The 12,846-nt window shown below is 40.5% G+C and overlaps 2 protein-coding genes across 2 annotated transcripts; one reads left to right on the top strand and one right to left on the bottom strand.

The window, feature by feature from the left end:
• Positions 1 to 653: 653 nt before the first annotated feature.
• LOC140929583 (uncharacterized) lies at positions 654 to 2,179 on the bottom strand. The gene has a single exon (XM_073379335.1). It carries the CDS (start codon positions 1,927 to 1,929, stop codon positions 766 to 768), a length of 1,164 nt encoding a protein of 387 aa, XP_073235436.1. The 5' UTR covers positions 1,930 to 2,179; the 3' UTR covers positions 654 to 765.
• Positions 2,180 to 3,833: 1,654 nt separating this feature from the next.
• Positions 3,834 to 6,324, top strand: LOC140929582 (uncharacterized). The gene is made up of 2 exons (XM_073379333.1): positions 3,834 to 3,962; positions 5,066 to 6,324. Exon 2 carries the CDS (start codon positions 5,072 to 5,074, stop codon positions 5,849 to 5,851), a length of 780 nt encoding a protein of 259 aa, XP_073235434.1. The 5' UTR covers positions 3,834 to 3,962; positions 5,066 to 5,071; the 3' UTR covers positions 5,852 to 6,324.
• The last annotated feature ends 6,522 nt before the right edge of the window (positions 6,325 to 12,846 follow it).

Here is a 12,846-nt window from a genome sequence, read left to right as displayed (position 1 = left end):
CATGGCTTTTGGTTGGTTAAGTGAACGTTCAGCCGAAAAAACGTCATGCCTGAACAACTTTCTAGAAATCAATCAATACTTTGCTTTGATGCCATACTGCAACACAATTGGCCAATCGAACAATGCCTTCTCCATATTAGGGTTTTCTTTGGTGGGAAAACGAAGAGTCTATGTTTTGATCTTCTCGCCCATATTTGGCTTATAAAACAAATCACGAGCATTTACCGAAACCATTTTTCAAGGTCATAAGAAAATCACCCTAACAGATACAAAGATTATGTGAATATTTTTCTGGGACCAAATTTTGTGTCCTGTAAATGGAGGTGTCCCTTGAATAGAGTTGTCCCGAAGGAGAGTTTCCCATGCACACTTTGATTCATATCGAAATGACTAGAGCACAGGTTGTCAAGATGACAGTAATGCACTCTCAACAACAGTCCCATTCCAACAGGACTACACTCACTGGGAGTTAATCCATTTAATAGCCACAGCTTCCTGCCCCCAACAATGGATGTTGTAAGTTGACTATACTGCCTGAGAAAAATAGATCACACCCCTCAGAAATATTCTTAAGATCAAAAGTGCGAAAAAGGCACTCCCCCCCAAAATAATTATCAAAGCCCCCCCTCAGAAGGGAGGGGAGGGGTATACTAAATGGAGTGGCCCCCTCATGATAATATTCCACCCACTTACCATATGACATTTTAAATATATTCATGCACTTAAAGAATTGCATTACTATGACAATTCACACCTGAGTAAGTGTCAACTGTTCAGCTGATGAAAAAGCTGTTGCACTTCTTCAGGGTCCTTGGCAAAAATAGACAGATATGATTCACAGCCTTTGTCTGCATCCATAGTAGAAAGTACAGCGATGATTGACTCGCCTTTACCATTGTTTTGGTCTGCCTTCTCAACCAACATTTCAGCAGTCATATTGTTGTGTTTGTTTTTGCAAAATATTGCTGAATGCTTTAAGCCAATTTCTGATGCAATGTGACGTGCCAGTAATAAATGTGTTGTGTCGCCCCCAATCCTTGGGTTCACATCGACAAGGTAGTTGCCGTGGTCTGTGAATAAAACCTCAAAAGTGACAAGACCAAAATAACCGTGGTCTAAAAGATAATTCCTAATTGGCAAGGTGAATTCTTCATGGACAAGGTCTCTGTATTCATCTTGCCTGTCCCAGTCAACTGATCCTTTAATCCAGGCAAACCGATTGATAAAACCGCCGGACGTAGTTCCCACCCAAAATATCTCTCCAGATTTGTGCAGGTAAAACTGAAAGCTAGGAACTTCTTTGACCCCAGGGATAAATTCCTCAAATACAACTCCATCCTTCCACTCACAAACCCCCCGAATCTGTCTCAAGGTTGCTGATAATTCACTCTCGTTCTTCACAAGCCAGTTTCCTCGACCACCCGAACTTAAGTCTGCCTTCACAGCGCAGGGAAAAGAAACTGAATTAATGTCCATGTGCTTAGGACAAAGAACTCCAACTTTCTGAATCGAACTTTTAAGCTGAAGTTTGTACAAAATGTCGGGACGTACGCTGTGCTTTTCTTCGGGGATGCCTTGTAACGCGCCTGTCGTGATGACTGGGATATCATCTTGAAGTCCTTCGTCCAGCGATTTAATTACAGGTGGAGGAAAAGCGGGAAGCCATCGTCTCCAGTGTTGTTGTAAATATTCCGGCGGTTTGCACTCCATTATTATGGGAACCTCATTCCCCGCGGCAGGAAGATGACGAAATGGATACAGAAGACGATCGAAATTGAGCGAGCTAGGTGGGCAATCGAACATGCGGTATTTCTTATCATTTAGAAATCTATATCCCTTGGAATAGGAAGATGGTTTCTGTGGCAAAAAATAAGCCTGCTTGAGACATTTCTGAATTAGCTGGCCAATGGTGACGACCTTTGAAGACATCTTGCATAACAATTGGGACACTTGCGTGAGCTCCAAGTCAAGAAAAGTACATGTAAATTTCCTCCTAAAATGAGTGACTACTGGGGAGAATATTCTTATATTTGCATCACATCGAATGAATACAGAGCCAGCAGCATGGCGTCCGTTGTTCTTGACCACCCGATCGTATCGATGCTCTAGTGTTTGCCGAAAACAAGATGGAACATCTCATCGCAATTAAATCACGCGGGGCAACACACCAAGAACCGCTAAACTAAAAAACTAAGATGATTCCTTAAAATTTTGATTTTCCAATTTTGGGACACGATGACACGATCATGTTTACCACGTGTATACCGATGAGAGATGTCGGTATCTTTGTCCAGCGGGGACTCCCCCATGGCACGGAGCCTCCCTGGCGCCCCACCCCCACCCCTCTTAGATTCAAATTGAGAATTTCTCAAGGATAAAAACACTCCGGAACAACTCTTATGACTAAAACGGGGGTGAAACTACTTTTTTTTGGTAGAAGTAATTACAACTAAAAGAAAGGGAAGAGAAAACTTAGTTACGCGGTACAAATTTGCCGAAAACAAGTTTTAAAAAATCTGAAAAATTATCTCCTTGATAGTCTGTCGCTTAAGTATTATGCTTTCTGCACACTCTGCTATCAAGTAAGCCTTTGCAATAGAGCTTAAGGAAGCCTAATAATATAAGCTCTCAGCTTCTTCAGGCTTCCTTGTCACAACCACCTTTATTTTAATTAACACCTCTTGTAACGTTTTATTTTTATGCAATGTGAGTGACTAAACTGGAAAAATAAATGAAATGAAATCAATGAAATTCACGTTTGCCGTAACGCGACTCTAAATCTGTCTATTATTATTAAGCATTTTCACTCAGGTGGCCAGCAACTAGGCAAATTTACTGGAACAAGAGAAAGTTTTTAGATAAGAAAAACGTTTAACTCCTACGGGACTGCTCCCACACGGTCGCCATTTTATTGTTTTGGCGGACGTGACGTCATGTAAACGCTCTATATTTCTTGATTCCGTACAACAAAACCCAACCCCTCTCCCCCCCCCCGCCTCCGTCTACCACGAGGGATATTTTAATAGCAGGATGAAAAGAAATTTTTTTACATTTATACGATCTTCATATTCAGTTTCCTTGGGGATAAAGTTGAAGGATGGTAAAGTTAAAGTCCCTAAAACCCCCCGTAAACCCATTCCTCTCTGATATCCTTTCTGACTTTTTAATTTTGGGTCGGACTTCTTGTTGCTGGCAACTTGTATTTTAAACAATTGATCAGGTTACAGGTTACTTTTTAAAATGCTCAGATATCACGATTATCTTTTATACTAATTGATTTTTTTTTGCTACAAAAAGTGTGGCAATACAGCAGGGGCGGATCCAGGATTTTTTTCAGGAGGGGGTGCACTCGTCTCTTGCTCTACTTCAACACCAATAAACCACATAGTTTTTTTGAATACCAGTTGTATGAGAAAACCGCAGGTCATCTCAGGGGGGGGGGGGGGTGCGCACCCCCTGCACCCTCCCCCTAGATCCGCCCCTGTACAGTGATTTTCACTCAGGAAACTCAAAATGTGAGCTCTAGCAAGTTAAGGCCAGATAACTTCCGCTTTTTGTAGGGACTAATTTTTTTTTACTACGATGATATTTTTGTGCACTAGAAACTCGCAGGCTACTAAGACAAGCCAATTAACTGGCGGAAGGCTTGTTAACTTTAAGTGTAAGCGCCGTTTTTAACAGCAGCGAATGAATCAATCTCGTCCCAGCGCCGCTTCCGAGAAAACCCAAGATGTTGAGTAACTAAGCCTATTTAAAGCCTTCTCAGAAGAGCTTCCGGGCAACCTCGTCCCCATATTGGAAAACGAGAAGATCCTGGGGACGAGGTTCTACTTCCGGGTATATCGAGTTAAGTTAGAGTGAAATACAGAACTATATATCAGACTTATGATCGAGTTTGTTGATCGCACTCGTTCGACCCAAAGAACAAGCATTCAATCTCAGTTGAATCTAGTCTAAGTGAGGTGAGCTGTTGAATAATGAAATGGTTTTATTCTTGGTTTTAGGCAGCAGATCGACGATGGTAAATTTACGTTTTTTCAATGACAACATAAAATACGATCTCTTGGCCCTACTTTATCCAGTACACTAAAAACTGTTGGGGCTATGAGTAAGCATTGAGTTATAATTTTAACGGAACGTCAGTCCTTTGCAATGCAGTAGGTATATAGTGAATTACAACGATGCTAGGCTAAGACGCACGAATGTAATAAAATAAATAAGGAGCGTGGTCATGTCCAGTTGGTCGTGACTGTCGAATTCTCACAAATCGCGGCCTCAAGTGACAGCTCGGTTTAGCCTGCGAAAACAGCCGTTTCTCCTCGCTTTTCGCCGCTGGGGATGTTTCGTTTTCCTCGCGAAACGTCCTCAGCGACGAAGAACGAGGAGAAACGGCTGTTTTCGCAGGCTAAGCTCGGTTAAGTTTTCTGTCCTTTTTTATTGATAACGAGGTAGATCTATTGATGACCTCATAGATAGATAGTCTTTCATATATAAACGTTTGTTCAACCAGTTTTTAAAATAATTGCGGAAGTTAACTGTCTTCTTTCTTAAGAGTGTGGCGACTTAGTTTTGTATTGAGGTCGTTTACTCAAGTCGCTTGTCGAAATACTCTTCCGCGGTTTTCTCAACTTTTTACATGGCCCAGTTAGAGAAAGTCCGTCGACATCACTGGAAGAATTAGAATAGTAATAGTAAGTCGAATTAGTAATATTGCCAAATTCGTAAGTGATTCGTCTTACGTAAGAGAGCAAAGATGAGGTGTAGACGAATTTTCCCTAACTTGTCAACGTCAAAAGTTGAAAAAGACCGTGGGAGGGTTTGGTACAGTTAAGTTGTTCCTAGTTCCAGAACTGAGCTCCACTGAAGGAAAAACTCCTCTTTAGATTATCAATGCGCTGTTGTGGAAGAATTAGTTCTTCGCTTTCGGTGTTCTTCAAACGATAAGCACTCGCGTTGACGTGATAAACAAATATGGATCGTGGGAAAGTACGATTTGAAAACCATCGATTAATCTCCGGCCTTATGCAAGACTCGTCATAATTATTTTTTTTCTATTTGACCGTAGACAAGCATGGAAGGAACACTACGCAGTGTAGAACCATTGGCCTATTACGTCAATACTTTGTCCGACTTTGATGCCGAAGTCGTAACAGCCTACAAGAAGAAAGACAATAAAAAAATCAAGCAGCTCGCCTCCACCGGGAACATGATGGATATGGATTTATTCATTTGTGTGAACAAACGATGGCACGGGTTTATTTTGTGCGTTCCCGCGGGTGAAGACGAGACTGGCTTGATCGATTTTTCGGATGTTGTAAAATCACCCTTTGACATCCCCGCTCAAATGATGTGCTGGCAATACGAGCTGTGTATTGAGAACGAAGAACAAAGGTGGTACAAGATACGCAAAGAGTGCAGTCTCTTCAGGGATGTTGAGAACAGAATCCAGCGCAGTTTTTATATCAGTAGATTCAAAGGAATAAGTTTAAACGCTTTGCAGTTTGTGGCCATGCGAGCTGCTCCCCATCGATACAGCGTTCTTTTAGAGGACTGCGTCGAGTTTGCGAAGGAATTTTGCATCCAGGCCCTCGCATACTCTTCCAACTGGCGTGAGATAGAAGAGCGCGTGCATGGTAACATCGCTAAGGCAACGGCTAGTGGATTCAGTGTCGAGAAGCTGTCGCGAAACATCCGCAGCTCTGGTTGGCTGGGAAATACTTTCCTGGGAGGGGTGGATGTTAGCAGTTGGTTATCAAATCGTCATGGCGTCGCCATGGTTGTTTGTTTGGGTTTATTTTTGCTCATTTACCCTGTTGTAGCTGCCGTTATCGTGTTCAAATTGCTCAAGTAAACATTCTAATTTATAACCCGTGCAATTATGCTTTCGCTTAAGCACATGATAAACAAGGGCAATCGCCTGTTCACCTTAAACACGCAATTAATAGCCAACAATGAAATAAACTGAGAAATTACATGTAACACAAATCCGAACAAAAAATAAATGCTTTATTAGTACAACACAATTAATTTCTTTTACAAATAAAAATTCTTCTATTTACAAGATTGATTATAAAAACACAGTGCTTATCCCAGAAAAGCGCAGTTGTGTTCTAAAACTACTCAGAAGTGAAAAAAAATCACGATTATATTTTTCCATGCATCAAGCCGTCTTGATAATTCTGAAAGATTTCCTTTCCAATGACAAGTTATTTACCTCATGAAGAAGAATTGTAACAGTATTGAGCAGATATGATATTTACAATGACGAGAAAAAACTAATAAGACTTTTTCTTCCAATTAAAAACTGTTTAAAAGTGTTTGTTGACACGTGCTGGATAAGTTACTCCTGTTCTGCCTCGTTTATTCGGTTAAGTAGTGAATCTAGAGAACAAAGGAGGAAAAGGGGGAAAGTATTACATTGTGTGCCTCAACGTCGTTAATACAGCCACTTCGTTATCACAACAGACCAAGACTTCATGGCCCTTCCACCTTAAGTTAAAATCATGGGGACCATCAAAAATGTCAGGAATTATAGCACCAACTTCTGTAATAGCTCATGATAATAAGGTTATAGTACGGTCTCATCATACTCACTCAGTCGCGAGTACGTAAGTCCGTAAACGAAGCTTGATGTGAGAATACTTTCAGGGAGTCGTGAAGTTTGTCCCTTCCCGTGCCCCTATATCCCCACCCTCCCCCCCGTCCTTGCTTACCCCGGTAAAAAATAATGGTCCTTCTTACGAGAAAAATTATGCAGCAATAAACTGTATCACGTTCCGCGAAACGGCATGGGTGCGCACAACAAGTTCTCTTGCAGGATACCGTGTTAAGTGTTTGCAAACATCAGTTCCCAAACTGCACCCATTTTCCATTGTTTAAACTTAACAACTTGCCTGCTTCTCGCCCATTAAACCAGGAAACAAAGCAAATGAAATATCAAGATCCTTCGCAGTAGAGCCCTGGAATCGCTGCTTTTCTATTCTTGAGGGACTTTGGTACAATTTTGCATAGGAGAGGGGTGGGGGGGCTAATTAAGTGTTCAAATTGAGTCTGTTGGATATATTTTTCACGAATATGTTCCACTGAAATCACAAGGGTTCTATTCGTGAGGGACTTCCTATTTGCATGACTAAAATACCTTTTGGCTGCTGAAGATCCTGGGAGTTATTTTTCCGGTGTCTGGCTCGACGTCTCTTTTTAACAGGGCGTGGCTGGGCTGGAGAAGCAATCGGGACCACATCGTGTTTAGGCTGGGCAAACATGGAGACACTTGCACTGTTCTGTAATCAAAGATGATTGAAATGAAAGTAAGTAGATGCTGATGTTTATTCGAAAATATTTCACTAGAAAATGCTAAAACGAAACAATAAGTCTTTTTGTCTTCATCTTATCATAAACAATGTTCACTTTTTGTTCTAAATATTCACTTTGTTTTTATTGGTTGTATTAGAATTGCAAGAATAAGAAATAATCGATTTATTGGAACGACAAACAACTTAAAAAACCGAACTGATATACAAGTTAGACATGTTGCTTTGATCGTTTCTTACCAAGTATGGAAAAATACCTATATTTTCGTAGCTATAATGTCTTTCAGTAGCAATTGGCATACTTTGAAAGTAACTATTTCTGAATTTACAATGATTGAAATTTAATTGTTTCATCTTGTTTGCAATGTAGTCAGAGAGATAATATGCGTTGCATGGAGGCGAGATCCGATAGTTGCTCATGGGAATTTCCGAGGAGCAATATTAATTCAATGAGAAAATTTCCACCAATGTCGTTTTGATAAGATCATATTATTTGTGAAAATTTCGTCACCTGAAAATCGACAGGAACGAATTCTTTGGCGTGTACGTTTAACGAATGGCTTCCTCCGGTAATTCTGTGGGGGAAAAAAGATTAGTTGAGCTGGCGATTGTCAACTACATCAAACTCAAAATTGGGTGTCAGTAAAACCAGGAACAGGCCCAGAACACCCCGGAACACCCCCGGCACATAATCAGGACACCCCGTAATACCCTGGACCCGCCCCCCTGACGGAACAGACCCCCCCGTAACACCCTTAATAACAAAACCTTAATAACAAAACATTGATGACAAAAATTAGGAAAACAAATTACAAAACCAAAAAAGAACTAAAACAATCATCAGTGAATCAATCAATCATGAATCTTTCATCTGAGTAGTCCGTTGCTTTTATACAAAGACATAGCAGCCCTTTTGTCTGAAACATAGCTGAAAGAGCCGCTTCTGAAGTCAAGAAAAAAAATTAACTAAAAATAAAATATCTTGCCAACTTGATATCTACTGTCAGTTTGAGGAGAATTCATTTATTTTGATTTTTGTCTTGTTTTCTTTTCAGTCTTTTACTTTGATAATTTGTCTTTGGTTAAAAAGAAAAATATTCTTGGTTTTAGTGTTTCATTTTGATTTCCCACTAATGTTTATTTTCTCGAGCGGTAAATTATATACTGCATGGCCAAGAATTCTTTGTTGTGTAGGCGTTTCCCCGAAGGGGGCACTCCGTTATTTGGTCGTGACGGTAATGTGCCCCTGAGCAGGGCATGGGCCATCCGCTTGGGCCTAATCTAACTCGGACTACTTTCTCAAAATCTTTGTAAGTCGTTAACTAAAGAAGCGTGAATTCGTCAATCTGACCCAATCTCCGTTTTCCAGTCACAGATGGAAGATATTTATTGATCATGATTCGTTGATGATATTCGAGGGTTTTTTGGTTTTGTATTTTTTTTGCCTACTTTCTCTTATAGGGAAGTGCCCCATCCCCGAGAATGATTAATGCTGTGTATTAAATTTCATAAGTATTGATAGACATTAATACCCAAGCTCCAGTTTGCAAAAATTCCCTGTTTTAAATCTGCTATCGGCTTCAAAGCATGGTAAAAATTCTTTGGCCTCTGCGTTTAAGACACTCTGTCCGGTAATGCTGAAAAGGGGAAAGACGAAAGGCAACAATTACCAACACGTTTGAGTTTGTTTTGCAACTAAAGGCAAATAAAAGCAGGCATCAGGCCAGACTCACAGTAAGACTTCCGTTTAAATGCCAAATAAAAGGGACCTTCTATTTTTTAAATTGGTTCGTCCTAACGCAAATAATCACAGGCACGAAAGAAAAAAGAAGTGGGTCTAAAATAGAGCACTGTGGGACTTCTGTGAGGTTGGAAAGCAATCAAGAGACTAAGTAGACTTGTCTCGAGGGACTGGTCCGGTTTGCTGCAGTTTAGCCGGTTTTATGATAGTTTTTGAAATTTATTTATAGGGATAACTTTTAGAATTGAGTAATACACGGTTTCGCGGTTTTTTACAGTGACCTGAAAGATGGCTCGAATCTTAGAACTGTTCGCATGGTGGGAGGAAGATCCTTTTGGTTTTGGTTTTGGTTTGGCTCACATACTTTTAAACCAATACCTCATTTAGTTCACATAAATGATAAACGTCCTAATTGCGCAATAGAAATAAAGTATAAAACATACCCACGCTGTAGTTTACCAAATCGCTCTGCAGATTCAAATTGGCCGCCAGTTGCTTGAAAGCGTGGAATGAATACGTCAGCATTAGCGTTTAAAACAGAATGATGTTCGCTTTGTTTGATGCTGAAATATAAAATAGAACGACATGCAAAGGTGACCAACACACGTTCTTGTTTTCCTTCGGTTTACATGTATGCAACCTTTCTAGTTGGAGGCTCGCAAGTTCAAGCGCGTATTTGTCCTGTTTGTGTTCCTCTATTTTTAGAGAACTGGGCCCAGTTCAAAAGAACACACATCATGAATGGGCTGTGATGACATAAACGTTTTATTTATTTCCTTCTCAAAGAACCATAAGTTTGAACATCCACGTCATGCAATACTTTTTAAAGATCTAATACATGATTTCTATTCTAGGTTTGCAACTACAGTAGTGATAACACCTTAGCTTCAGTCTGCTGGAATCTTCTGTTTAAAACTCTGAAGCCAGCAACGCAGCGCTAGTTGAATACCAACATTTAAAGAAAACAGGTTGGCATTCAACTTGCGTTGCGCATGCGTTGCTGGAATATAGAAGACAACATCAGAGAACGGTTACAACTACTTTCAATTCCAGCTTGTCTAGATACGTTTTGGCCAAAGCCAAAGAAAAAGAGGTTAAAACTTAGCACGCAATTTTACTTAATATTGTGGGAGATCAAGAAATCGATCTCTTACTGTTGGTATTTTGTTAAAGGGAAGTCTTACCCAGTTCGTTCGAAGTCTTCAGCGATCACATTAAGAAGTTCTCCTTTCACGATCACCTCAGCCGCGCCATGTTCGCTCTCTAGCTCGATTGCCAAGTCGGATGTCTGTTTATGAATTGGATGGAGTACAATTTAGCTTATTGAAAGATCACGTCATATTCATTTGAAAAACAAAAAAATATTTAAAAAATACAATGTCACGCTTCTTAGTGTATAAAACAAAAACATTTTAAGAGAGAAAATAATGAATCGTACTATATTTCTCGAGTATTAAGAAAACTCTTTTGCAGTGTGAAAGATTCTCATATGCATGTATGTATTTTGTTTACTTTTCTTAGGGTTACCGTGTAAGGGGAGTGAGACTTCTGTATAATGCTCCAAATATTTTATTATTATTATTATTATTATTATTATTATTATTATTATTATTATTATTATTATTATTATTATTATTATTATCAAACTGCATCACGTAGGCGAAACGACATGGGGTCGCATGACAAACTCGTTTACGGTATATACCGTGTAAAGTTTTTTAGAAAAGAGTTCCAAAACTGCACCCATTCCCCATGATTATTTAAACATAATAATTTAATTTGAAAATATATAGATCTTCTTACCTGTTTCTCGCTCGTTAAACCAGGAAACAAAGAGAACGAAATGTCGAGATCATTCTCAGTAAAGTTCGTCGATGCACAAGCATCAGAAATCGGAAATGAATTTTTTGTTGAAGAGTAGGAGTCCTCAGATCTGTCGTGTTTGACCGGGGATTTAGATTTGACGGACAACAATTTTCTGTAACAAAAAAACAATCAAGGAAAGCGATTAGGTGATTTGAAAAAAATTGGTTCCTTTCAAGCTCCCTTTCAAGCTCCCTTTCAACCCAGAAATCAGGCAGTTCGTTATCCCCAGGGAAGCTAGGTACTAGTCTGTAGAGGGAGGTTCCGTCCGAAATGAGTTCCTTTTTCAGGATTCAGGTAAATGAAAAGTTCGGGATTTCACTCGTTGAATTATACGATAGGGTAAAAAGACCCGAATGGGCTAACGGATGCATTTTATGACTGTGAAAAAGTAGAGAAAGGGTACTAGTTTTTTTATTTACTTATATTTGAAACATAGTGGATCCCTGCGGTCAAAAAGGATGCAAAGTATGTGGGAAAAGGTATTATTTATCAGTAGAAGGTATACGAAAGGGTTACCTGTCACCATTGCCGATCTCAGCACAACTCTGCTTAACATTAGCAGTCACACCGGAAGCTTCAACTGTACTAGGTTTTGTAGTCTCACCAGATGAGTCACTTGCCGGACTTTCCACGAACCGTGTAACGCGTTCTTCATTCTCGCTATTCAGGCTCATTATTGTAGTTTCAGCTCCTGATTTCTTGCTTGCGTGAAGAAAAAATTCACCTTCGTCGTCTTCAATAGTCAACATTACATCATCTGTTGCTGCCACAGGAGTTTTACAACACTCTTGGGATGAGCTAACAATTTCTGTTGCCAAGGAAACTGTGCGTGTTGATTCGTCAGAGACAGAAGCAGATAAATGGAAGCTTGTGCATTGCTTGGGCGTGGTCGGATCTGTAGAGAGAGACGATTCCAGGAGTGGCTGATTTTCCGCAGTGGGTAAAGAGGACTCTGGTTCGGTGGTCAGTGGAATCGAAGGCTCAGATGGTGAAACGTCTGTAACGACTTCCGGTTCAACGGTTGCCAAGGTTACGTGGTGGTAGGTGAGTTCCAGTTTTGGCTCCAGTGCTTCTGTAGAATTTGGTGTCAGTGGGTAACAGGGGGTTTCAGGTACAGGAATAAGAGATGAGACTTCCGGTTCTGCTGAAGTCACATTGAGTGAGGACACCGACGTCAAAGATGATGAAGAAAACCAAGAAAAGGCATCATCAAATAAGCTTGAGCAGGTGAAAGAGGTGTCCGGAGAACCCAAGTCAGGGATATCAACAACTGCGCAGTCGACTTTAGGAGCATCAACAACAACACAAACTGGACTGGTTTCAGAGAGGTCAGCAATGCAAGCAGCAGGTTCCTCAGAAACTGGATTTGGCCCAGGAATATAAACCGCCACGCAATTGTTTTCTCTAGAACATCCAAAAACTGCCGTCAACGGTGTGGATTTGGGAGTGTCTTTCAAGGACCAGCGGGTGAAAGAGGTGTCGGGAGAGCTCAAGTCTGGTGCATCAACAATTGTGCAGGAATCGGATTCAGGAGCATCAATAACAACAGAGGCTGGGCTGGTTTCAGAGAGGTCAACAATGGTACAAGCAGTAGGATCTTTAGACAGTAGATTTGGCTCAGGAATATCGACCGCCACGTAAGTGTTTTCTCTAGGTGAAGAGTCAGAATATTCAGTAGAAACTGCCACCAAAGGTGTGGATTTGGGAGTGTCTTTTAAGGACGAGCAGCTGAAAGAGGTGTCGGGAGAGCTCAAGTCGGGTATATCAACAACCAGGCAGGAATCGGATTCAGGAGCATCAATAACAACAGAGACTGGACTGGATTCAGAGGGGTAAACAATGGTACAAGCAGTAGGATCTTTAGACAGTAGGTTTGGCTCAGGAATGTCGACCGCAGCGCAAACGTTTTCTCCAGGTAAAGAGTCAGAA

Source organism: Porites lutea, chromosome 3, assembly GCF_958299795.1.
Source record: "Porites lutea chromosome 3, jaPorLute2.1, whole genome shotgun sequence".
In the NCBI taxonomy this organism is placed as follows: Eukaryota; Metazoa; Cnidaria; class Anthozoa; order Scleractinia; family Poritidae; genus Porites; species Porites lutea.
Note: the sequence above shows the minus strand (reverse complement) of the source record. Positions and strands in the feature narration are given on the sequence as shown.